Source organism: Alosa pseudoharengus, unplaced genomic scaffold, assembly GCF_046254945.1.
Source record: "Alosa pseudoharengus isolate Yale_2024_CS ecotype anadromous, Long Island Sound unplaced genomic scaffold, YU_APseudo_1.1 YU_APseudo_1.1_scf_8, whole genome shotgun sequence".
Taxonomy (NCBI): Eukaryota; Metazoa; Chordata; class Actinopteri; order Clupeiformes; family Clupeidae; genus Alosa; species Alosa pseudoharengus.
The window spans coordinates 37,821,447-37,847,952 of record NW_027468870.1 but is presented as its reverse complement, the minus strand read 5'-3'; the positions used below and the strand labels follow the sequence as shown (position 1 = coordinate 37,847,952).

At 45.7% G+C, this 26,506-nt stretch overlaps 1 protein-coding gene across 3 annotated transcripts in view; it reads left to right on the top strand.

The window, feature by feature from the left end:
- The first annotated feature begins 672 nt into the window (after positions 1-672).
- Positions 673-26,506, top strand: part of mcama (melanoma cell adhesion molecule a) — a 30,105-nt gene continuing 4,271 nt past the window's right edge. For all 3 annotated transcript variants that reach the window (XM_076275265.1, XM_076275264.1, XM_076275266.1), the window contains exons 1-11: positions 673-816; positions 21,095-21,219; positions 21,449-21,674; positions 21,764-21,834; positions 23,160-23,247; positions 23,471-23,650; positions 24,039-24,166; positions 25,011-25,155; positions 25,599-25,714; positions 25,942-26,083; positions 26,244-26,374. In XM_076275265.1, the coding sequence (XP_076131380.1) occupies positions 756-816; positions 21,095-21,219; positions 21,449-21,674; positions 21,764-21,834; positions 23,160-23,247; positions 23,471-23,650; positions 24,039-24,166; positions 25,011-25,155; positions 25,599-25,714; positions 25,942-26,083; positions 26,244-26,374 (1,413 nt within the window). In that variant the 5' untranslated portion in view covers positions 673-755. The remainder of the gene's footprint in view (positions 817-21,094; positions 21,220-21,448; positions 21,675-21,763; positions 21,835-23,159; positions 23,248-23,470; positions 23,651-24,038; positions 24,167-25,010; positions 25,156-25,598; positions 25,715-25,941; positions 26,084-26,243; positions 26,375-26,506) is intronic.

Below are 26,506 nucleotides of genomic sequence, written 5' to 3'. Positions count from 1 at the left end.
GCCGGCCTGGTTAGACAGCTGGAGTGGCAGAGCCCGGCAGGCAGCCCTCTGCTGCAGCTGTTAGCGAAGGTGACAGCAGAGTGGTGAAAACAGCAGAGGTCGTTAACTACCTGCGAGCCCATACTCTTGTTTGGAGAAGCCCCCATGCGAGATTCACGCAATCTCCTCAGGAGCAACACACAACAAAAGCTTTACTTATTTGCTTATTTATCTCTTAATCTATTTTATTCTGGTTAAAGGGATGGCTTGGTCCGAGACCAATATTTTAATACAATATACACTCTCTAGTCGACCATAATCATTCTATAAGCCTATAAGCATAATCTTAAACTCATAATCAGGCCTTAATCCGTAAACGCCTTTTCTATTTGTTTGTATGTGGGGAAAGATGTATGGCCCGGCAGTGTTGAGAGGAGGTAGGCTAACTGGTCATGTCCATCAGAGAAACACAATGAATTTTCATTTGCACCTCTCTCAGCCATTGCCTATTCCGGATATTTTTGGGGCAGAGTGGGGGGTACACGCTGGATAACAGAGGGGAGGGGAGTGATAATTGCAAACCCACCCCTCTCCTCCTCTTCCCTCGTGGGGACAGTACAATAGCCGACAGACCACTCTAGCAGTTCGACTCCCCCTCTCCCCCCGTCCACGTCTCTCAACCACCCACCTACTCACTCAAGCAAAGTCTGTCTAGTTGCGTCCCTGTGCGCGGAGTAAGAACGCTTCATTCCAGTGACTGGTACGCTGCGGAAAGCATGGCTTGCCGGAAAGATACGCTCTTGCTCGTCATTTTGCTCTCTCTCGTGACTTTTTATGGTAAGTAAACTGTACTTTTGTTATCAACCCTTTAGTATTGAATAATATAGAAACTTCAGAAAGAACTGTGCAGTGTGCTGTTGCGCTCGCACTGTAGCAGCGGGATGCTGACTGTTCAACAATATTGTGTTGTATTTTCTTGATCAAGAGAGTACAAAGCTACTGAAATATGTCCATTTCTGTGACATTTATGAGCGAATTTTGAAAAGCAATTTAAACACGGCAAGACGGAGACGAAGCGCATCTCTCGCCTTTTCAATGTGGTGTTTTTAAACATGCCATAGTGTCAATGGAAGTTGAACGTTCAGTAAAGAGGAAAGTTGATACTCATAGAACTGTCTATTACCATCTGATCTGAAGTAAAAATGTATACAACCTTATCACACTGCACCATCAGTAGGCTATACGTTTTAATCCAAAGGGAGTTTAACCAATAACTGTTTTGCCTCTACCTGCCTCTGTCTTGAGTCTTTCCTCATATCTAAATATCTTGTGCAGGACTGGACAAGCTCTGTTATGGGTTTATTCCTGGGATAAAATATTTTTCAACAAATTTTGCTCTTGCTCTTGAACACTCTATAAACTCTCAGATGTGGTGGAGTAAATGAAGCAATCCCTTTTAAGGATATTTCACACTCAGTATGAAATGCTGTATTGAGTGTAACCATTATTGGCACTTTAGAATAACAACAGTATGCCTAGTTGCAAAATTGACAGATATTGCATGACAAATCCCAAGTAATAATTTTCAGAGAAAGCTTCAAGGGCATTTTATGTCTTTATCCTTTTTTATCATTCAGCTCAGTTGTCCTTGTTTGTGTAGCCCAGGCCTGGAGATGTTTATCATTCAGACTTCACGTCCCCCCATCAACCTGCCGTATTGATCTGATGAGAGTTTTTTTCCACGTGATGATCTCTGTAAGCCCTGTGAGGAGCCCCTCCTCTCTGCCCCCTCCTCTAAATTAGGCCCCGTCCCCTCCTGCCGACCCCCACTCCCAGCTCCCACCCCCCTCGCAGACGGAGCTGTCTGTTTTGGGATTATTGACTAGTTGGAGCCTGGACCGTCCATACGGATAATACCCTCCTGGGGATGATGTAACCTACCTATTAGTATCTGTACGTTTATGTAAGAAACTGCCCTACACCTATAACGGTGAGATGTTGAATGGGCTGAAGAAAACCACACTGACGCTGTCTTAATTCAATTTGAGATTCAATACCAGTGTCCTACGGTAATAACCAGTTTTCAATGTGTGATTAAGATAGAGGTAAACAACCATAGCCCACAGACAGACTGAGTGAGAGAGGAGAGGAGAGGGGAGAGAGAGGCAGAGGGAGCTTATAGAGGCATTCATGCTCTACTCTTTGGCCAAACTCATGGCTTGCAGTACGGATGCAAGGATGCCAGAAATGACATGCGTCTGAGGAGGCAGAGAGCGAGACACAGCTCTAATAATGCATCTGATGGAGGCCAGATTAGGCTTCCGCTGGCCGGGCATATTAATGTGTCCACCGCCTCCGTCCCACCATATTATGCATATTGAGTTCAAGTTCAGAGGAGAACCAGTCTGGCCCAGTGACAAAAGGGTTTTGCTGGAGACTTCCTGCCTCCGAGAGCAGCCTTTGACCTCCACTGAGGACAGCACAATTAGAGTGCTGTTTCCCCCATGAGAGAACTCATAGCAGAACTTTCCTCTCAACCACCAAAATAAAGATTGCTTTGCATGATGGACTTTGTTGTCAAGGACAGACGAGACTATAGCTTAGCTGTGTGTGAAAGGTGTGCTGCATGTCATGCGGGTTAAAATGGAGGAACTTGACCTATTATGTAGCTACCCGCTAGTGGTCATTGGGGTGCTGGCTTCTTATTCAATTTTTTATCATATCTTAGCACAGAGAATGTATTCTAGTATTCTAGAAACAGTAAAACCTTCCTCCACTTCTAATACATATGATGATAAACATTTGAATTTATTAACAGCTGACAGAACACTGCACTGACTGTGTTGAAAAATAGATTTAACTCAAGTGGTGATGTCAATAGGGGGCAGCAAAAGGGCGACTCTTAATGGGCCTGGTACCTCTGCCTGAGATAGCGGTGAGGGACCAAAGATTAGGCCTGTTACCCTGTTACTCATACAGTATCTGAAACCATTTGCGGTGGGAACTCAGAGCAAAATTCATATTCTGTTCCAGCTTGAGAGAGACAAAAAGTCATTGTAGTTGCCGGGTTGCATAATGTGGGAACGTTTCTGATAATATCGTGCCACACTGTACCTTTTTCTGTGTTTTCCACAGTCTGGGGGTCGACAACTGTGCAAATTGGGGGATTTTCCTGGTGGCTGTTCAGAGGGAGCAGCTGGGATGCTTTGTCTACGCAGCATTTCTGCATTAGGCCCAGGGAGAGCCATGCGTGTCGGGCACAAGCACTCTGTGTGCTCTCATGCCGGTGCCCCAATGGCTGCTAGAGCACACAACCTGTCTGTTTGGCGCAATCCAAATACCCCATTCGCGCTGCATCAAATTCATTTTCTATCGCCGCCTTTGACGCATTTCTTATTGCACACGCAAGACTTGGCTTGATCTCAGTAATCTCAAATGTGCTTCTAAAATTACCTAGGAATTTAGCACCCAGGAGCCAGCCAGAGAAAGGGGGGGGGGGGGTCATAGTTGGTAGGGGCACCCGGCCCTGTTGCTGTTTTAGCCACCTCCCTGGATAATCAGGAAGTTTTCATTTCCCATTCTGTCTCAAGGGCTGGCTGGCCACGACAGGACTCATTCCAGGGCCCGCTTGATCACATCGGCAGACGCACCTTGTTAGGGCTGAGACCTTGCTGTGCTTAACCTGCTGGACGGTGATGCAGACAGACAGGGGCTAGACGAGCGAGCCCGTCCACGGGGCTCAGCCTTGAAGTCGCCTGCTTAAGGGCGAACCAAAACAAAAGGCCAGGGGTCCCCTTAAGCACCGCCGGCCGCGCTGAATAGGGGGCTGATTGGTCGGAGGTAATCCGAGGTGTGTCTGTCTGAGACAGGCAGACAGCCTCCCGTAAAAGGATGAAGGCCCAGATCTTATCTCCCTGACTAGGCTCTTATCAGTGCTGCGGAGGTTGAGCTGTGATTTTGCTCTTGCCTTGCCCTCATCGCTTATTGCAATCCCAGCCCCTGAGCTGCGTGCAATAAGGGGCCCCGATGTCAATAAATTGTTGCTGTCTCATCTTTGCAATAAAAATGATGCATTGAGATTTGGGATGGGGCCTTGGGCCGTCAGGAGGCCTAGCTGTCCTTGCAGCAAAGCATCTGAATATGATTGGATATTCTGGGTTGGGCTGTCTAACTGATATTTATGGCTGTAAATACAAGGTATGGTCTGAAGCAGAGATGAGGATTTTATCTAATTTTTGTCACGTTGTGTTTGGCACTAATGTCAGGGTTTCAGGTTCTGTGTGGTGGTGATGTAGAAGGCACCTTATTAAAGTCAGAAGTGCAGACTGTGGTAATTGGGCAAGAGAATGAATAACAGTCATCCAAGTCCGGTGGGGAGAAGGGGGGGGGGTAGAATTTAGCTATTATGGACTGATGCCAGACACCTCTTTCTCTCTCTCTTACACTCACACACACACACACTTACACACAAAAACAGCTCTACATAAAGGACAGTGGGGGACATGCAAAAATGGAATCCTCACAGACACATATCTCCTTGCGTTAGTGGTAATTTCAAACAGATTCACAGGAAATTGTTTTAGCAGTGACAATAGTGCATGTGTTGTGAAAATGCACTGTACTGCACACTGCACAATGCACTGTAAGCGAAAAGACATGAAGCCGTTGAAATATAATTGCTTAGTGGTGACAGAAGGTGCATTCACTAAAATAAACCTTCATCGTTTTGTTAAATCACCATCCAGTGTATTGATTAAGGCTGAAGTCTACGAGTCGTGCGACCTATTGTGGTGCCTCAGCATTGTTCGATTTTTCTGCTGAGCGTTTTATGCGGCGTGACTGTATTTTTAATGTGGAATATTAGATGGCCAGTGAGAGTCCAGTCATATCGGATGGGGACCCATCTGTGGGGCACATGGCACTGTCGCGGGCCAGGCTCTCAGCCCTGGCACCAATCCCGGCGACGCGAGAGGGGGATTTGAAAAGCTCTCAGATACTGTCCTCTCAGAGAGAAAAATCTCCCGCTGAATCAGCCCCGCCAATCCTCTTTTTTTTTTCTCCTTTTTTTTCTGGTTCCCTCCGTTTGGCCCAGATCTCTCCCACACCCCCAGAGCAGAGCTGCCCGCAGCAGCAGCAGACAGCTGCGCACACCTGGCCCCCCGACTCCACTAAGTCCACGGGCAGATGTGGGTGTTTTTGCGCGCGGCGGACAGGGCCGGGGCGCCCTACTCTGGTTACAAGAAATCGTACACCACAATGGCGGGCCGTGCCCACAGCCCCAGCTTCTCCTCCTCCTCCTCCTCCACCCAGACAACCCACCCACCCCCACATCCTCCGCAGTCTTCAAGGCAACCAGCCTCCTCCTTCAGCACTCACATGCTTCAGTGCCCAAATATCCCCCTCCCCCCTACTCCCCTCCCCTCCCCTCTCTCCCTCCCCAATCCTTTCTTCCCATTCTGGGGCCCGTAGGCTCTGAGGAGTTCACATGTTTTTGGTAGCCGGAGTAAACATTATTGATTAGCGTGAGGCAACTGAGGAAGAATAAAAAGTCGGTTTTGTTTTGACACACCCACAGTAAGAGAGTGAGGGAGGGAGAAACAGGGGCAGAAGAGAGAGAGAGAGAGAGAGAGTGAGAGAAACAGGAGTAGGAGTCAGAAATAAAAAAATAAAAAAAACAAGAGATAGGGGGATGGTTTGTTGGGTGTGTGGGTAGATGGCTGCAGGTGTAGGAGGAGGGCAGAATAAGAATCATAATGAGTACATGAGCATTTATGATTCATACTGCCTGTGCTTGCAGAGCTGCATATGAAATGTTTATGTCATTGCCCTTCTAGCTTATTATTTTTTACCGCTGCGTTTTATTGTGTGAGCAGAAGAGCTGTCCATTGTGTGGTGAGTGGTATGGTATATGGCCAGCACATGACCCATTGTCTTCTCTGAGCAAGAGATCCGTTTCAAAGGGTTGTGTAATTTGATGCAAAGAATGTGTCATGATTTAAGCCCTTTGCCTCAAGTCATTTTCTGAGACCTATTGTAGCAGAAATGGCAATGTTTCATCATTTTACAAAGCATACGTCAACCAATAATGTCAGCCATTCAGATTTTTTTCCACTACCTATATGTCCTTTACGCTAAAGAGAAAACCATCCCCCTTGACCCCCATGTTTGGGGATATTATCACCATCCATTTTATTTCTTAAAATCAATTAATTTCTTAATACATGATTTGAATTAGCTTACATATAGTCCAAACAGTAGTGTATATTTTGTTTAACATTAAAGTTGAAGATTTGCTGTTGAGGCAGTTTATTCTTCTTTAAATATCCGAATACACGATGAAATCTGGTAAATTACCTCATGGACTGCAACCAGTCCATTTCAAACAGGAGAAGAGTACTCACAAACCAAAAGCAGACCAGTGGCTACCATTTCAGTCTGAAACTCTTAAATGTTCCTCTAAACCATGAAATTGAATTGGCGCTAACGCCCGTGGTAGCATGCCATCCTCTGAAAAGAAAAAATACATCAACTTTATGTTAGTCTTGGTTCGGATGGTTGGGTTTCACTGTGAAACCACATTGAGTTGTGGTCGTTATGGGTGGACTAAGGGAGAGTTTGCTCCATGACAGTGGTACCCTGGTAAAACAGTGGGAGTGGCTCCATAGCCAAGCCAGGACACGGGCTGCTTTTGTTGGGTGGGTAGAGCGGGCACCGCCCCCCTCCCCTGTGGACACAGGTGAACTGAATCGTCCTCAGAGGAAGCCTACGCTCCTTCTGGGCACACCGCCAAGCCGCTGACACCACCGGCCCTCAACCAACACACTCACATGCCCCCACCAGATCTGATCTGGCCAAGCACAAAGGCTCCACGAGCGCAGACACAGATACGTAGTGCATATGCACATGCATATTTATGTGTTTACCCCCACGAAAGAAGAAAATAAAACAGCTGTTGCTCTGAATCGAGGTTCTTTGTGTTTGTGTTTGATGTATTCATTCACATTCCTCTATGGCCATGTGGAATGCTATCTACACATATCTATGAACAGTTATTATTATATTCAATTATGTATTCACAGAATTCTAAATTCTGTATCACCTAAAATCTGTACTGTTATGCACAATGAAGAAGTGTTTTGAAATGGCAAGTTTTACAATGGAAGATTTATGTGTGTGTAGTAGATTTTTTTTATTGACAGGCAGCATCCCACACAAAGATAAAAATGGAACATTTTAAGAGCATGGTCTTAACCACTCTGCAGGCCAGATAGATTTTTATTCATCCTAGCAAATGTGAATAAATAGAAAAAACACTGCGAAAACATTTGGGAGGATGTCTTATATATCCAGCAAAAAAATAATGGTGGTCAAGTGTTTGGAATTCACAACCACTCATATTATATTTGGATCCACTATCAAAACAAATGAATGAGTTTCCATATCGCCTTTTGTTCCAGGGTGAGAAAGAGATAGTGATGACAAAAAGCCAAAGTAAACAAGTCTTTGGTTTATATAATCTACTCAGGCCCTAGTGCATGGACTGAGAGGGAGTAAATGAGAGAGAGAGAGAGAAAGAGAAAGACAGCAAAACAGATTGATTACTATCAAGTTACACTAACATGTTCAGCTGTCATTACTGTCCCAATTAGAAACAGAAAGCATTAAAGCAAGCATCACAACAGATACGTTTCCAGTCTTTCTGACTGGCTCCATGTTATTAATCATACAGCTTCAAGAATTGTTTCTTTTGGATGGAAAATTCTTAAATAAACCGATAGTTTCTTGTGGTTAGAAAATAAAGGATTGCGCTATAATGTCAAACAGGAGAAATTTAGCTGATTATGTAGGATCTAAGGATAAGACCAAAATAGTTCTGAGATCATGATCGCAATAAAGTAACTCTTAGGTTTCACAGATATTTTCGTTTTTCCTGAAAATTAAAACCATGCACTGTAACACATCAGGCACGGTAAATATGCCCAGACTCATAGGAGCATCTTGACATGTCTAGCTTTGCCAGGTAATAAAAACGGAACAAATTGACCTGATTCACTCAAAGGCTGTTGTTCTCGAGAACACTGCTTTCTTGTAGTCAAAACGCAGACAGACATTACTGGGGCCTTTTTTTTTTTGGTTGTTGCACCTGGAAATTATTGCCGATCCAGCACGAGCCTCACAGCCCAGTAGATGAGGGCAGAGGACCTGAGGCGAATGCCAAACAATACACAGCCTAATTTAGCCTCATCAATCATAATAGCCCTCTCTCTCTAGATGGCCTTTTGTCTGTGACATTTCAGCCCTGCGTATATAGAAGGACCCCCATTTCGGCACATGATTTAATCACGGTAGGGCTAAAGCGCTTGAAGGCCAAAGTGTTTCTCCTGGCTGCCTTTAAGAGCAGAGAGCCATTTCAGAGTGTCATCAGATCCCCCCAGCTGTCTTCCAGGTTTCATATCACTGCCACCACCCTTGACAGCATGGTCCTGAAGGAGGCCCTTGTGTTTTTGGACGCGGCCCCTTGGGACACTGAGCGATTGTGTGGACCCAGTCTTGTCCACCCTTCTCCTTCACACGGCCACACAGGCTACTCTCCGACCTCTGAATGCCCACTCCAGCTTATATCTGTGAGGCAAAAAGCTTTGTGTTTACCAAGCAAATGGAGTCACAAGTACCGACATAGAAAGGGGTGACAATGCATCATGTGTGATTGAGACTGTGCAGAGGAGAAGAGGGCTCTCTGTAGCTTATCTTGCATAAACTATGTAGAGTGAATCTTTACGTTACAGTTATCAACATGAGCACTCACTCTCTCTCTCTCTCACACACACACACACACACACACAGTCTCTCTATCTCTCTCTCATGCTCTCTGCCTCTCTCTCTCTCTCATGCTCTCTGTCTGAGCACCTGTTTGTGTTGGGGTCCAGTCGTGACGACTGATGTATTTATATGTGATGCATTTAACCCCTCACCCTGTGGGCCTGTGCTTACTAAACACCCACTCACCAGCCTCACACTCCCTCGTGGCCGAGATTAATGACCTGTCCGTTAAAAGACTTGTCTGCACAGTCTCCTTGTCTGGTGGCCACAACAACAGCTGAAAGTCGGAAAGTGTTCTTGGTGACTTTGCCATTTTCCCTCCCACCCCGTATTGATTTTCATTTAGGGCTAATGCAGTCCTGGGGACCCAGGAGCCAGGTATTGCAGTGGCTGCGAGCCTGCGAATGGACATTTGATTGCTGAGCACATTGTGACCGGCTGTCAGCTCACTCGCTAACCTCTCCCTCGAGTGCGCATCTAATGCTGCCTTTTCCGAGCTGATCATTTTAAATTGGCCTCCATTTTGACTATAGGCCTCTCTGGAAGCCAGCCCTGGCACACAGCCCCATTTCGGTGCGGGTGCGTGCCTCACCAAATGACTGGGTCCCTCTGCACTCCCCCCCCCCCCCCCCCCCCCCCCCCAACAGCACACCTTTACTGTGGCTTGTTAAACGGTCCGTAACCTCCTTGGCCGCCATCTCATTTCCTATCATTAAGCCCTCTAATTAAAGCCGCCTCATTCCCACACATTCATCAAGACACATGCCACATTCTTTTTTTCTGTCACTTGGTGAGGGCATGCTCTGGAGAGTGGACAGTTACTTTTCTTTTTCTGCCTTGTCTGTTCCTGCTATGTTCAGATGTCATGTTCTACTTTATATTGCGTTTGGCTGACACTTTTTAACCAAAGCGACTCCCAACAAGGGAAACATCAAGGACAAGTGATGATAATGATGATAAGGACATGTTGGTGCAGCAGTAAGTACTTCCATACAGTCAAGTGTCAGTTCTAGTCAGGTGGTAAGCGTGCCGTGACATGGTAGATTCATGGTATTGCAAGAGTGCATTAGACATAGAGAGAGGGAACAAGAAGAGCTATTTTTCAATTTAATTCAATATACTAATTTTACTGCACAGATGTCATGACCCAGAGAGGGGGAAGTGACGTTTGTATTTTAATGCATCCTAAATGACATATTCATCATGATGTGATGTCAGCATGGAGCGACTGATGGATGGCTATAATAAAATCACAGCAGCAGCTGCGTCTCTCTAGATTTAGCCTTGATGTACATGAAATCGCCCTCTGTAGTTGATCAAAGATGCATTTCAGTGTTGAGACAAGAGGCGAATTATTGTCATATTTGGCCTTTCCAGACTGAATCGTGCCAAGAACACAGTTGTCCGCCCCAACAGGACGGATCCATACCCTGTACTTCCCCTGAATTAATGCGCTGATACAACGGAAGAGTTTTTGCTTACACAAGCTCGATTAGCCTACTTTCCTTTCAGATGAATGGGCTGTACAAATTCTGGCATATGCAAATGTGTCAGATTCCAAACGGCTGAGAATCAGTTAATGTTTCAGAAGCGATTACAAGCAGAGGAACACTGTGTCCTCTGCAAGTAGACAACTAAATATTGATGGCAGAATTTCTGAACATGTTTTTAAAGTTCATCTTTACTTTGTGTGTATGGCTTTGCACAACCATGTCATATCGATATAACCACAATGTCATTAGGTACTGTATCTACACTCAGGGCAGTACATGAGCAAAACACAAGGGTATTTACAGTGTGAGTCATTCCCAATGAGACTGAGCTGTGTTGCTTTATTGATACAGGTTGACCCCCCTCTGAGCACACATGATAATCAGCTTTTGAAATATTCATGCCTCCTGAGGCATGTCACAGACAGTCACCATCTCAAGGCTGCCTCATTTAAGCGCAATGACATGCAACTATGTCCACAAACAACTGCAGTATGGGACAAGTATTCTCAGGTGTGGCATCCCTGGCACCTGTATCCACCTCACACAGGCACAATTAGACGAGGAAAGCAGGGGAGGACCAGTGAACGCTGTAAATAGTAAACAAATAGGAGAGGGCATTGAGGTCTAATGGGAGGGATATGACTCAGCGTTTCCCCCTGCAGGGCCGGAGGAGCATTGGCACAGCAGGTGCCCCTCCACCCCCAACCGGGTGGCATCTGCTCTCCCAGCTGACGCCAGGAACTGTAATATTGACAGGCAGAGATAAACTAACAAGCACCGGGCCCACAGGGGAACTGAGGCGTGTAATCATCGGTAGAGGAAAAACAGCCTGGCCCCATGAGTTCACCAGAAGGTACTACACAATGGCACCAGAGAGATACAAGTCTGCTAAAATGAAGCCATTTTGTGTTCTTTATGGTAAGGTAAAGCCAAGAAAGCCCAAAAGTATTACATTTAAGGGATTGCTGGTCATTTTCTAACTCAAATATTGTAATAACAATCCTAAAACTTACCAGGAAGATTAATATTATAGTTAGATTAATGTTATACAATGTTAATTAATGTTATACAAAGCTGAGCTTTTTCGTAAAAACAGTTCCCCCTCAACAAAAGCAGATTGAAATAGCAAATGTCTCTGAAGACCCACAAGGAAGACTGAAGACACAGAGATGTCTGCAGGCCTCTGGAAAAAATGCCGGCCATTCTCCACTCTTCCCATTCCCAGCGTCTTTTTCTCCAGCTCAGCCTTTGGCTTGTTTCCAGTTCAGCCGGGCAGAGAGTATGGTTGACACTGGGATTGACAGGCCCGAAATGAATTGGCCAGACTTCACACGATCGCCCCCCTTGACAGGGTGCCCACCATGCCTAGGCTGCCTCTCGCAAAACAAAAGATTTCTGCACATCCTCGAGCATATAAATGAATCGCCCGACCAAATCACTTCATTTCACAGACATGCCAGTGACGCCCATTTTAACACATTCATTAGTCGTGTGGCTTGTATTTGGCGTTACCCCTAATTTGTAAATACTGCTTCAAGTGGAGAGTTTTCACAGTTCCTGACCACTGAACGTTGAGAAGGTTAGGGTACTAAAACTCTCCACCCTGGAGAAAAAATATTCACTGGGTCAAAGATCAGGAGATGCCTTGCAGATACTCCTCCACTAAAGAAACTAATGTTTAGATATGTGTGGATAATGTATAGAGAAGTGAACTCCTATATGTTTTTAACAAAGAACTGCCTGTTGATTGTTGATGGGAACTCAGTGGCCTTCTCTTTAGGTCGTTTTGGCCCACAGATCAAGGCAATTGGCTGTTATCTTTGAACTCAATATTTCAAAGAGACACTTAAGTATCAAGGCGTCCTCCTCCTATGTCTAGTTATGAGATGCTGTTAAAAGATCAGCATTGAAATCAAAGTGGCCACAAGTGTAAGCGCTGATCTATCGGGATGATAACAGCTTTCGGACAGAAGTGATTCAAACCCCCCTCAGCACTTATAAAAAAGAACGCTCTGTTCAAGATATTTAGGCGAGCAGCTTAATTCAATAACCTTAGTAAATGATGTTTAGTTTCTATCTTTGGAGCAGGAATGCAAGACCTGAACATGGCCTCTCATTTCTTTTCCATTTTTCTATCCCATGTCCAAGTAAAACAAACACTAACTGATGAACAAGACCTAGAAGCCAAGGAGCCAATCAGGACCCAAATCACTCAAGTTTAGCTATTGACCGTTAAGCCTCTCATGACTTTTGTCTTATGTGCAAATATACACTGTTCACTGTTATGTGGATGATACTCAACTTTACCTCGTTCCCACCTGATGACTCTAAAACTTGTGTTGCCTGCCTGACCCAGGGGTTACAGGATCTGGACCTTGCTATGATCCAGATCTATGTCCCCTCTGGCCTGCTGCAATCCTCTGATGAGTGTCTGCTATGTCGGCCTTCCTTTAACAATAAGAGGTCACAGTCATGACTCTTTCCTCGTTGGTGGATTAACCTAATGCTCTTCGTTCATCGGCGATAGTTTGGGGATTTTCAAAAAGCGCCTGTTTTTCTTGTTTCTAACTAATAGATTTTTGCGGTCGCGGTTTGTGTATGTTTATGGTTATTGTTTTTCACTTTAGACAAAAGCATCTGAGTACCATGTATAAGCTTATACCATTAGTAAGCTATTTACCCGAGTGTGTTGCTGCTGCACAGATCTAAATGTGCGGTATGTAAGTGAAACTGGAGAGTTGCCAAGTGAGGGACAATGTCCAGCCCAGCCCCGAACTCCTGCTGCCGAGGTCAGGGGACCCCTGAAGATTTAACGGCCCCCTCTCTTTTCAGAGGGACCTACACTTGGGGGGGATAAACTACATGCCCTGACAGGTTAAGAGGAAGGGCAGGATTTGTTGTGGGCACAGGTGCCTGAGACAGAGGACACAAAACAAGGGATGCGCTTGTCAGTCATGGTGTGTGGTCCTACTCGTTGTCCCCCCTCCCTGTCCAGTGCCTGGCTCTTGCAGGAGCCCTTGTCCAATACCCCGTCACGTCAGTTGACAAATGGCCAGGCAACAGGTGTCAACGAGAGGAGTTCCTCTCGCCCAGCTGCGACCGTCCTTCACAGGGGGACAGTGAGAGACGGTCCCATTGTTTGCAGCTGTGCATGTCAGTGTAAAGCCACCTCCGGGATCTGTGCTTTAACCTCCAGCCCCCAGTTCTCCCCCTGACTGCTGACTAGCCCAGGCCCAGTGACACAGCAACGTTTCAGAGACGCGGCCAGAGCACAGCAGTCACTGAAGGTCTTTTACAAAGTCTTCAAGGTGCTGCAAGCTGGTGCTGTTAATGTCATCATGATTCAGCGAGACTTGTGTCCACCCACTCTTCCTTCTGTCAAGAAAGGTACACAGAAAAATAAACTAGAATAATCTAGGATGGCCATCTGGTTATATTTCTCCTATTTGTTAATACTGTGTTGAAAGTGAAGTCTAAAAGTAAGTCTTAAATAAGTTTAAAACTTTAAAAAATAAACTTCTTGTTATTGTAGTGTGAACATAAGTCACTTTGGACAAGTGTCTGCTAAATAACATAACCATCAGATCAGTTTGACCTTTTAAAAAATATATAACTTACAGTAGCTTGCAGATCATTAAACACAAGTATCGTCTTCATTCAGGAGATCAGTCTCAGAAGAGAATCTCGATTTGACTAGAAAGGAGGCTAATCTCTCAGCAGTGTCTCCATTCTTTTTTTGGTTTGTTTGTTTCTGGAAAACAAACATGAGACAGTAACACTGCCATGCCTGTGCCTGGAGGCTAGAGTGTCACAGCACAGCACAGTCGTGGGGACTGGAGGTTGTTTGGGAGGCTCTGTTTTGATGAGAAACATGGGTGGTTTGTTGTGAAAACAGATGGGGCCCCACAGTCCTGTCGTATCGGCATGTGCTGCCCCGAGCCCGAGCCCGAGCGTGCGGTGAGGAGCAGAGCAGAGCCCCGGGGGGAGGACGATAGGCTGTGTGGGCGTAACGGGAGAGCTGCACCAGGCGCTCATATTTGTTTAATTGCTTTCACCTTGGGCTACTGCGATTGACATCACGAGCCACTGAAGGAGAAAGGAGTATATAAAAGAAGCAGCAAAGCTGTTTCACAGACCAGCTCGCGCCACGGCCAAGGCCAGTAGATCACAAACGGCTGAAGGATTTATGATACCTTCAGCAGTTTAGAGAGTGACCACACCGCAGCCCTTGCCCCACATAACATCTCCTCCACTTTGGTTTCAGCCTGCCCTCATCCGACGGAAATGAAGTCTCTTTTTCCTGTCCGCAGTGATCCCAGTGCACGGGAGATCCTAGGAGCCAGACCCGCTGAGTGAATTCCAGAAAAAAAAAAGAGATGAAATCCCGTGGCGTTAAGGCCTCTCATTAGCCAACAGACAGCCATGACGCCTGGGCAGGCGAAGCAGCGAGAGGAGAGGAGGGAGGAAATAGGAAGAGCCTCTGCCTCATTAGCGCCAAAGTGCACCTGTGATCACTTTGCTATTCTCTTTGAGGGCATTGGGCCCCCGCAGCATGGGGCTGGGTGGTGATGGGGTGGAGTGGGTGTGTGTATGGTGGAGTGGGTCGGGTTGGGTTGGGTGGGTGCTGGTGGAGCCACTCGCTTGTTCGCTCGCTCGCTCGCTCGCTCGCTCGCACAGGCCCATTCACAGCGGGGCGCGTCTCTCCACCCCCACGACTGTACATTCTGTCTGATGGGCGCGATGAAAGGCGGCGAAGGGATGTAGATCGGCAGCTTTGTTGTCGGCTTGTTAAGGGGCTTGGGCGCGAGATAGAAGGGGGTAGAGAGAGAGACATAGAGAATGAGAGAGAGAGAGATAGAAAAGAGGAGTGGGGGAGCGCTTCTGAAGAGTGCCAGCTTTGACACACCCTCGGCAGGCGCTGGCACTGCGCCAAGGAGATCACAGAGGTGCTGGTCTGCCAACGGGGCCCGAGGGTGGGCCCTGAGCGAGGAGTGTCTCCTGGGACACGGAGGCACGGCGCAGCGACGCGGGGGACCCTTGGAGTTCCATCACACACACACACAGACACACACAGAGAGAGAGACGCACTACCCCATACAATAAACATGATATGCTGTGACTGTACATGCGGCTGACTAGCCTTCCCTTTGTGCCGAGCTGAGGCGGCTGATGTTTCTGCTACCAGAGGGGCTGCACCGTCCACCCTCCACCCAGGCACCGTCCACCCCATCCATCACTCTGGCAGGCGACCGCAGCGGCGGCAGACAAGGGCCCCTTTTGTTAAGCGTGCTGTCATGGGAGCTGATGAGAAGCAGGCAGGCTTTTCATAGTGCTATAATAACAGCAGCGGAGTGTTTGATTTGCTGTAGGTTTGCGCCATAGGCCACGTCTCTGCTGACCTTCACTGGGTAATGTCAGGGCGGGCGTCGCTGTGAAATTCCGAATCCAGATTAGTCCTTCTTTAAGGGCAAATACAACATTCATGGTCCTGGCTTTACCTGACTTTTTGCCAGTAGTTACTATGGACCCTTATGATATGGTTCTTGAACAGGCATACACATATAACAATGCAATTAAAATTGAGTTGAATGAATTCCCTTATTATCCTATGAGTGTAGCTGTAAATGTTATGATTTTAACTTTAGATTTCTAAAATATGAGTAATATTTCTTAGATTCTTACCATCCAAGACTCTAATTGGCCTGTTGGTCTGTTCTTGTTTTACCAGGCAGGCAGTCTATCATTAATAAATCTAGTGCATTAATATTATTTCAGTTACAGGCAAAGCTTTCTCAGTGTATTGCCAAAACCCTTCAAGTCCAGGAGAGGAAGCAAAGACTCCACATGAGAGTATCTAAGATATACAAGTGTAAATAAAACATTCATTAACTTCTTCAAGGGGGGGTGAGCCAAAAGGGAAGATGGTAAAAAATTAATGCATGAGTCTTAAGATGCAAGAAAACCACTGGGGATAATTACAGGAGTCAATGGGCCTCAGATTTGTCAGCAGTGTGGTAAATAGGAAATTATCCGGGAATTAAGACGATGCATTTTAATGAAACGCTTTTTACAGCATGCTGATGTACCATCAATTAAATGCATGTAGTTTTCTTTGAGGGCTGTGCCAGTGTGACAAGAGGACCCACACACGCCTGCATAAAATAACCATGCGTTATCTCTCTCTGTGTATGCATAGTTTTAATTTGTCTTTGTTTGTGTATGCATGCATGGGTGCATATATTTGTATGTGTATGTGTCTATTTATGTGAGTGAACAGGCCATGCATACGTGTGTGTGCATTTTCTGTGTGGTGTGTGTGTGTGAATGCATGTGTGAATTCGGGGGACTTCTGTCTGGGACTTGTGATAGAGGCCCTGCCCAGGCCCATGCTCACAGTGGTGGCTTTGAGGGATTTGCATGTTTGATGTTGACCCTCTATGGGAAAGAGCAAACTTTGCCTGCCTATGTGAAAGAGTGTCTGCGGAAGAAAAGGAAGGCCCTCCTCGGGGGGATTTGTGCCAGTTCGTAGCTCTCAAAGACGAGCTGAGATCGACGGGGTCACAAGGGACTAATCTCCCGCCAGTAGGAGAATGTCTTTTCATCAAAGTGTGAGATAAGCCCTAAGCGCTATATATCCGCCACATGTTTGTGTGATTCTAACCTGTATGATCATGTTTGTGCTGTTTGTATGTGAGTGTGTGTGTCTCTTTGTGTGTGCCACAGTCTGTGAAGGTGTTTGTTTGTGTGGGGGTTGAGTGTGTGTGTGTGTGTGTGTGTGTGTGTTGGGGGGCGTTAGGGAGGTAGTCTGCTGGGACCCTGGTGGCTTTGATCTCAGGTGCGTTCTGTGAGGCACCATCCAGGTGATGCGGGAGATCAGAGCATTTCAAAGAGCAGGGGCTCACAATGCTGCCAGCCCATCACAGAGCTTTACATGGCGAGCCACCCAGTAGCCGCCTAACCTTTCTCTCCCTCGAGCCTCACAAATGCCACCAGAGCCATCTCCCTAGAAGAGAAAAAGAAAGAGAGAAAAGGGGTAAAAGGCAAATCGAGTGAAGCTGGAAGTAAGGATGAGCGATGTTTCAAAGAAGAGATCTTTTTAATGTGCCCTTATAACCAAAGAATTAATAAACACCAGCCTGTAGTGATTAAGAGGAGCCTTTAGAGCTTAGAATAGATTTTGAATGGTGTGGCTCCAGATGCTCTCCTCATTACTGGGGCAAAAATAGGCCTGGTCCATTTACTTACTCCTAGCAGCAGTAGGAGAGGTGACCACAACGCCTGGTACATTAAAATGTACAATTCTTGGAAACAGACTCTTTCGGAAGGGTTGTTCCTGTAATTCTCACTACTCTACATGGGTGGTTCCAAGCAGTATACTGTATGTGTGCTCTCTGTGAAGACACCATTGACAGCCTATGTTGAGTGCCCCAAAACTATACAGCCTTGATGTACCACCCTTTTTCTGAACACACACCGAAACTACCTTCAGATTCCTTTTTCACGCTTCAACCATGTTAATTGAATGCTCCGTAAATTTTGTTTTTATTGCCCGTAGAGCTTGGCTGCCATAGATAGACAGACAGACAGGGGTGAGGAGAAAGATGGAGAGACTGTTTGTTTCAAGGCCCTCCGTTTTATTTACTCTGTTGAAGATGTGGGAGTTCTGCGGCCAGGATGAGGAACAGCTGGAGATCTAATTGGGCTCAGCTGGGAGAGGAACGGGAGCCGATTCTTGCTTTGTTAGACCAATGTTGTGACTATGACACTTACAGGCCACTGCTTTTGTCTGGCTATTAGGGTCACGGTGACACACACTGTAGATACAGGCCGCTGTGACCATGCTATGGGGTGTGTCCCATTGTTCCGGCTATTCTATTGTTTACCGCCGAAACAGAAGAAGAAGAAGAAGCCCATTTTCTCCTTCTTTGAACAAAGCGTCTCTGACTTTATGGACGCTGCGACTTGGAAGACCAGAGCCAACTCCTGATGCGTCTCGCTGCGGCACGTCCCCCTCCCCTTAAGCCATGGCTCTGTTTGAGGAGAATGGTTTCAGGCAATTGAAGCTCCTCCACAGACTCTCTGTCAACACATTCAAATATCGTCCAAGAGTGTTTGGGGCAGACGGAGAAGGAGAAAGAGAGAGAGAGAGAGAGAGAGAGAGAGAGAGACAGGACGCGAAAGCCAAACGGCGGCCAGTTAATGGAACACATTGTGGCGAAATGACGTGAACGGGCCTCAGGTATGCCGTTCTCTCGCTGCAGTTGGAGATAAGACCGAGACCATGCAGGCAGCTGCCTAGAAATCTCCTCATGACAAGATATTCCGTGCCAGCACTACTAATCGGATTAACAGACGTTTCGAGCTCAGAGAGAACGTAGCTGTCGCTGTCGGTCATGTTGATGTTATGAGTTTTTGAGTGAGCCTGCGCAGAAAGGCAATCTGGAGATACAAGATGGCGTCAATAACAAAACAGCACCATTATCAGACAAACTCTCCCTAAGCTCCGATTCAAGTTCAGTTTCATGGGCGGATACAGGGTTTGGGGGCTGAGGGGAGGGGTGGGGTGGGGGGTGATGGGCCCCACACAAAGACACAACATGGGTCTGTGTAGGCAGAGCAGGGGAGGGGAGCAGCCAGAGGAGAGGAGGAAGAGAGGAGGAGAGGAGGAGAGGAGGATAGGGGACTCTCAGGTGTGGGGGCACAATGACACAAGTGTGAATGGCGAGGACCAGCTGCGCACAGGCCGCGGAGGCTTGGGGTTTGGGGATTGGGGCCTCCACGCTCACAGCACAGAGGGAACGGCTGAAAGAAAAAGGGCTTCGCAAATAGCTCCCGCTTCCAGACCACAATGAGTCAGGCGGATTGCCTTGTGTTGAGGATGGAGAAAAGGAGAGAGAGAGAGTGGAGGAGGAGGGAGAGAGAGAGAGAGAGACAGAGAAGAGGAGGAGGGAGGGGTCAGCCACTGAAAGGCAAGCAGACGGACAATGGAGTGTGAAAGCTGAATAGAGCCAGCAGGATGTGACTGAGTTTAATAAGCCTGCATGTGTGTGTGTGTCCAGGTAATACCCACTGAAACACCCAATACCTTGTTAAATTAAGTTGGTTCTCCTTATTGTTTGCAGTACGTTTAGTACCATAATTCATAAAAACTATTTACAAAGCAATAAAATGTCATGTAAAACAAAACAAAACATTTACACTGACAAATTGAAATAGAGAGGGCAAAAATGAGTCCAACTTGGTTCTTTTCATCACACCCTGACAAGCAACCTGACCTTTCATGTTGAGGTTACAAAGGTCATGGAAGGACACGTCATTGTGTGCCATCCTCTCCACTTCTGTGGCAGCCAGTGTCTCCTGTTTGCCTCCACAGGGCTACCGTGCCAGCAACGTGGAAATCCCATAATAACCCACTCCGACAGCACCCCACCAGTCAAATCCCCCACTTCCCAGATGTTTCCAATTAAAAAAGGAGGCCCTTCAGTCGGGTCCTTTTCTCTCTCAGTGCGGAGGGGGAGAGCAGGCAAATAGAATCACAATGGGGGGAAGAGGGAGAGGAGACGGAGCCAAGAAGCCAGAAAAAAAGACACAGCATTCCAAAAATGTCTGTGACTGAGATTTCTATTTGTGACTCCCTTTGACCCAAATGATCGAACTCAGAGATATCTTCTTAGATTCCGTGGAGGTTATCTTCGATCTGCTTGTGGTGGAGACAGTAGTCAACACATGAGGACACACAAGTGGCATTCTTTGAGCTAGCTGAGCAGTACATGTGTGGTTCTTATCTGTGGTTCTGTTGTGTTGAGTGCAGAGAAAGGGTTAACGTGCCCACAGCCTTACAGCACCCTTTTCCCCATCTGAAAATCTGGTATGCAGTCAAAGCCTCTTTTATGACAGTTTGAAATCTCATTGAGAATGCCTGCCAGCAGTCTACTCGAGGCAAACCCAAAGAAAACATCCCTGAGCTCCCAGGAACACAGACTTGGGGCATGGAACGTCATGTTGGTGTCCACGCCTAGATTTCTTGAATGGTCATCGATTCGCAGTTGACTTGTTTTGGCAGCCAATTAGTGTCATGTGCCCTAGGGCCATGTTCGAAACAGCCGTCGCCCGTCTCTTCCCGGCTGCCATTAATGCCAATCAGTCCTCTGGATGGCGATCCAGGGATGGGCGTGAGAGAGTGAAACGTTCCGAGTAGATAGCTGTCCAGACAAATCCATGTCATCATCCCCGGAACCTGCTTTTCTGCAAAGGGGCGGCTGGTGTAATTATTTTGGTGTTGTGAATACCTTCCAGTAGCCTCTGTGGGCGCTAGGTGGGTTGGTCAGACAGAGGGAGGCTGTGGTGGTGGGCTCTGGGCAGAGGTCCATACAGAAGGACAGGGAGTGGACTCGACACATTCCTCGCATAAATGCCCTCTGTCCTCTGAAGCGGTGCCAAAGCAGTTGGGCTGTCAACTGCTGCAGGGACGGTGATCCCAAAATATGGGTCACCCTCTCTGGAATGCCATGCATCCCATTCATCCACACATCTATTGGTCAATCAATCTCAGAATTCCATGCTTGTGCTTACGCAATCTGCTAAAAACTTGTGAGGTCTGATTTGTGACAATGCTTCATTTATAAAAATCATACAAATCTCAGCAACCTACACACGGTATGCATAGACTTGCTTTTGAAGGAGTCAGCTGTTGGCCAGCACTGGTAAGCTTGTGCCTTTATGCTGAAAGTGCATAAGTAGAACTGATTGAAGCTGTTGTTACATTCGATTTTAAATGTGTTCTCCTGTTTCTCCTGTTGCAGTGCGGGCCAAGGTGGACATTGACATGGATGACACCGTGTCTGTGTACAGGGGCGACCCGGCAGATATCCACTGTCGGTATTCCTTCTCCGAGCAGCCCAGAATGATGATGGTCCAGTGGTTTGTTGTGAGTATTTTTTAGCTTTTTGTGCTAACATTTTGAGCAAATAGAACCACAAAGCCAAGCGTACTTACTTAAATGTATATGTATACTTTGAGTATCTTGAAAAGCACTATAAAAATGAAATGTATTATTATAAATAAAGGTGATACATGTGATAAGTGTAAGCACAAATAAAATGACCGTGCCTGTTATTTTTGGTGATCATTTGGTCTCTTTCACCTGCTCTGTTTAGAAATACCCCAATGGCACTAGGATGAGGATCTCTTACCGTGACCTGACCATGGAGAAAGTGGACGAGGGCACAGACTACACGGATCGGATCACAGTGACCGGAGACAACAACAGCGAGATCTTGACCCTTCACGCTGTGAGGCTGACGGACGAGAGGGAGTTCTTCTGCCAGGTGAACGGCATGGCTGCGGGAAACGGCGAGAGGAAGACCCACCTCATGGTTTTCGGTAAGTGAGGTAGCAGGGGCTCTCCCAACATTGCACTGCATGCCTGGCCTGAGAGTGCGCTATCTGACTGTTGATTGGTTGTTGTTCAGATCCACCAGAGGCCCCAGTGATTGAAGGAGTCCATTCAGGGATCTCTGTGTCCAGTCATCTCCTCTCCAAGGTAGGAAAGTAAAGGTTTTTAAAAAAAAAAAAAAAAACCCTAGACGACTTCTCTGAAAGTCTAGACACAGTCATTGTATAATCATTGTACAATAAACAAGTAGTAACAACTGTGCTAATACAAGCCACGGCGGCTATTATACAATACTGCAGTGATACAACAGTGCTAATATGCTAATAATGCCCCTCCCATTCATTAACTCACCCACAGCAGCCCCCCCCCCCATCATCCCCTCCTAGACCTCCCACACACAAGCACCAGGGGAGAGGCAGACAAAACAGATAGGATGAATAATTAAAAAGGGAATAGAAATTATGCAAATACAATACAGTACAGAGGGTGTAAAAGTGCATAAAGATTAGGTGGTGAGAAGAGAACCATACCTCCCTTCACATACTTATGAAGACTATTCACAAGGAAGGGAGCACATCCAGAACAGAAAGGACTGGAGTGGTTTAGTGGTGGGGTGGAGGGCATGTTTTCTATCTAAGAGGTATGATGTGATTTAGGGCAAGAGAAAAGGGCAGTTAATGGTCCACTGGACCCAATGAGGAGTGAGGGGGCTGGACCTGATGCCCGCATGGGCTACTGGGCCCGCTGCAGAGCAGATATGTGAGAGAACAGAGTTCGGTCTCAGAGGGGATCAAAACATGTGGACCACGTTAGCCGTGGCCTGTCTGCACCTGTTGCAATTGTTACTTCTATTTTGATGTACCGTGACCTGGCCAATATTGCATTAGTGAGATGGACACAGTCAGAAATCAAAAGCAAAACAAAATGAAAAGGCTGTGTGAAGTACATAGAGGTTGACTTTAGTTAAATCTATAACTCTATTCTGCAGCACATATGGGAAATCTTACAAACCGCATCCATGAACTTTTGAGACATAAAGTTGGGTCAGAATTGAAATGCACTCGTAATAGAGACTTTTTCTGCTTGAGTGAGAGGTAGTGGAAAATCAACTTTGAAGTCTGAAGAAGAAAGAGTTGGGAAGTAGGAATCCAGGGAACATATGCAGAAATGGCCTGTTCTGAAAAAGGAAAGAAAGATGAATATAGAAAGACTGCATTGGGAGGAGGAAAAGAAGACAAAAAGACACTACTGACACTGCCTTCCACTGTGGATACCAGGGCTTGGGGGACATACAGTATAGGACATACAAATGTTTAACCTTTTTGTATAATATAACATATTTTTTGTAAAATATAGTGAAGTGACTAAAATATACACAAATGTAGAGATATGGGTAATTACACATAACAACACTTAAACTCTAATAACTGAAACTATGTATCTATTTTAATAAATGTTTCTGTTGTGGTCAGATTGCATCTTGTGAGGCCAGGAAAGGATACCCCAAACCAAACATAACATGGTACCGCGATGAGACCCCACTTATCCCTATAAATGGAGGTAAGTCATATATAGAGGTCATATAGGTATCTCTTTATAGTCATATATAGTCATATAGGTATCTCTATAACTGTAAAAAAATAAACTGAAGTTGTATTATGCTGGAAAGTACACAAGTACTGAGATGTTTTTCAATGATATTAAAGAACTAGTGTCTACTCATGATAGCTGGTGCGCTGTAAACAGCATGCCCAATATAATGATCGTGTTCGCCCCCTCACAGAGATCAATGTGGTCACCTTGGTGACCCGGGAGGCCAGTGGTTTCTACACCGTGCAGAGCGAGCTTCAGTTCAAGGTCACCAAAGAGGACAAGGACGCACACTTCTCCTGTAAGGTCAGCTACTTGGTGCCGGGAGATGTCAGGACCTCTGCTTCGCAGCCCATCAACATCACTGTGCACTGTGAGCATCCAATTTATCACTCTTCTGCACAGCAGCCCACTCTCAGCAGAATAAATGCAGCTCTGAATAGCACAACTATTAAATAATCTTATTGATTATCAAGTGAACATACTTATTTGTTATGAGTATCACCAAAAGACAATATTAATTTAATTAACTAATTATTGCCAATTGATGAACCATGTGTAAATCCGTAATATACATTAAACCAGTACCTTTAAGTATGTCATTTTGTTGCATCGCTGTGGTTGGACTGTGGTAGTCATGACATGGGTACACATTCTTAGCATTGTCAGCACTGACTAAATGGATATACTGTAAGATCAGACCCTGGCTACAAACGGGTGAATAGAAAACAATTTATGGCCTCTCCGTTTTTGTCACATAGATCCCACGACGAGCCTCGAGCTGTGGAGAGAACTGCCTACAGGCCTGGTCAAAGAGGGGGACACAGTGGAAATCCGTTGCCAGGGTGACGGCAACCCCCCACCACCTTTCACTTTCAACCGTGAACAAGTGAGATTGGACCCCTCTTTGTGTCCCATGCTGAAATGAGAATAGCCATAAATCTGTGAGAGTAGCCTGACTTGCAGTCATATGGGGTTGAGAATGCTTTTCTGACGCACTGCTGGATCCATAACTCTGACTGAGCTTGGAAAACTGAGTGAAGTTCACCCAACTTGTGAGAAGACTATTTTTCAAAGCTACTGACACTGCCCCCCAGCTTTGGGGTCACACAAACTCTTCAATTTTTCATTTTGTTTGACTTCAGTCTTTAAAATACAAACTAAAGAATAGTATTTTTGTAAAAATTCTGTCAACTATTCCTCTACTCTCTGGTGTAATCAGGGATGTAGTGGAGGCTAAACGCAAGTAAACATAGTTTATCCACCTCTGAAATTTCAGAAATAGAGTTTATCCACTTCTCAAAAGAGTTTATCACCAATTGCAACTTTTACCATTCAAAAATCACACTGTATTATCCACATTCACACTATGTACACTCATCAACACTGTAGGAACCATGAAATACCACTGGTATTGTTATAAACATTGGACAATATCTTCCACCATCATCAAACATGTTCTGAATGCCTTTTTAAAAAATCCGATACTGCATGGCGCAGTCCACCTTACTGTGATCACATAATTCATAGTTTACCCACCTCTTATTTTACCACTGGGTGTAATAAAGCGTTCATCTCCATATCCATTGTTCCTGTTTGTAAGACAATCATATGCAAAGCACATGATGCTTACTTAGCCTTTGTGGCATATCCACTATGTTGACAGTCCCATAGGGCTACCTCTCAAATGCATGACACAATTTGCTAATGTATTCTCTCCCTTGTGACTGAAGCAACCTGAGATTGAGCTCGACTCCTCCAATGGAAATCTGGTTATCCACGATGTGACCCGAAGGGACGGCGGGGTTTACCAGTGCCGCACTCTGGATCTGGACACAGAGGAGGACGTGGTGGGAAACATGCATCTTACTGTGCATTGTGAGTGAGACCTGTTTTATCCCATTAATATGCGTCTGCACCAGGACCACATGTCCTTAATGCACGCTAAGGTCACTGGAGGTATTGGTTTTCATCGGTAAAAGGATGGTTGATCTGATCTTGCTACAATGCTTTTAGAAAAGAGTGTGTTGGCATCTACTGTCTTAAAACAACACAAGCTGTGTTGTTTTCAACACAAGTTGTGTTATTTTCAACAAATATTGTATAACAAATACAAAAAGGAAACAACACAAACTGTCCCTATCTGGACACAGTGATGTGTTAAAAACAACGCAAGTTGTGTTGTTTTCAACACATTTGTTTTAAGCGTGTACTTGTTTAAAGAGTACTGATGGAACTGATGGCTGTGACAGATAGGATGGCTGACTGCTCTTGACAGCTCCTTTTCATTTCAACGCTCACCCTCCACAATCAATGTATAGATCTGGACCCTGCCGTGGTGGTGCCGAAAGATTCCGAGGTCATGTCCAAAGGCGAGAGTCTTACAGCGACCTGCAATGCTCTGTCATCTCTCAACACCTCCACTGTGTGGTTCAAGGTATGAATGGATGCGATTCTTTACCAGGCAATTATGCTGACTAAGCTTAAGAGCGAAACGTCATGTCCTAGCATTTTGGATACGTGAATGACCCTCTTTCTTTTTACCAACCGAGATGTGGAGCTGTGTGCTATAAACCCTTTTTATCATCCAGAAAATGCACTCATTTCTCTAATATATCTGTTGCAAAATAATTTGTTTCTTTTTATGTTTTATTTGAAATGCAGAATGACCGAGAGATCGGCCGAGGGCACACCCTGCTTCTGGAGGACGCCACGTTTGACACGGCAGGAGAGTATGTGTGTGAAGTCTCTGTGCTCTCCTTGCCAGATCTGCAGACTACTGGTTCTGTTCATATCATTGTTCAAGGTGATTTTGTAGGTTTTCATAGCCTTCGTAACCTTTTACATGCATTACAATATCATGTCAATCATTATCATTTAGTATGATTATCATTATCATTAAATAAAGAGGACCCACAGGTTGGCACCATCAGTCTAAATCCATCATTGTTTTTTTTACTTTACAGGTGCTCCTGAAATACGGGATGCGGAGAATGAAGTAGATATGAAGGAAAACGCAGGCAAATGGGTGAACTTAAGCTGTGAGGCCCGTGGCTACCCCAGACCAATTATTTCTTGGAGTATTCAAGGAACCCAGGCATGTCTACTAAATTCATTTCAACTGTGGTGTATACTAGGGCCTACACACATACGTCATCACATACTAAATACATGAAACATACATATTACATATGTGTAAGGGGTGAACATAAACTATATCCTGTAATAT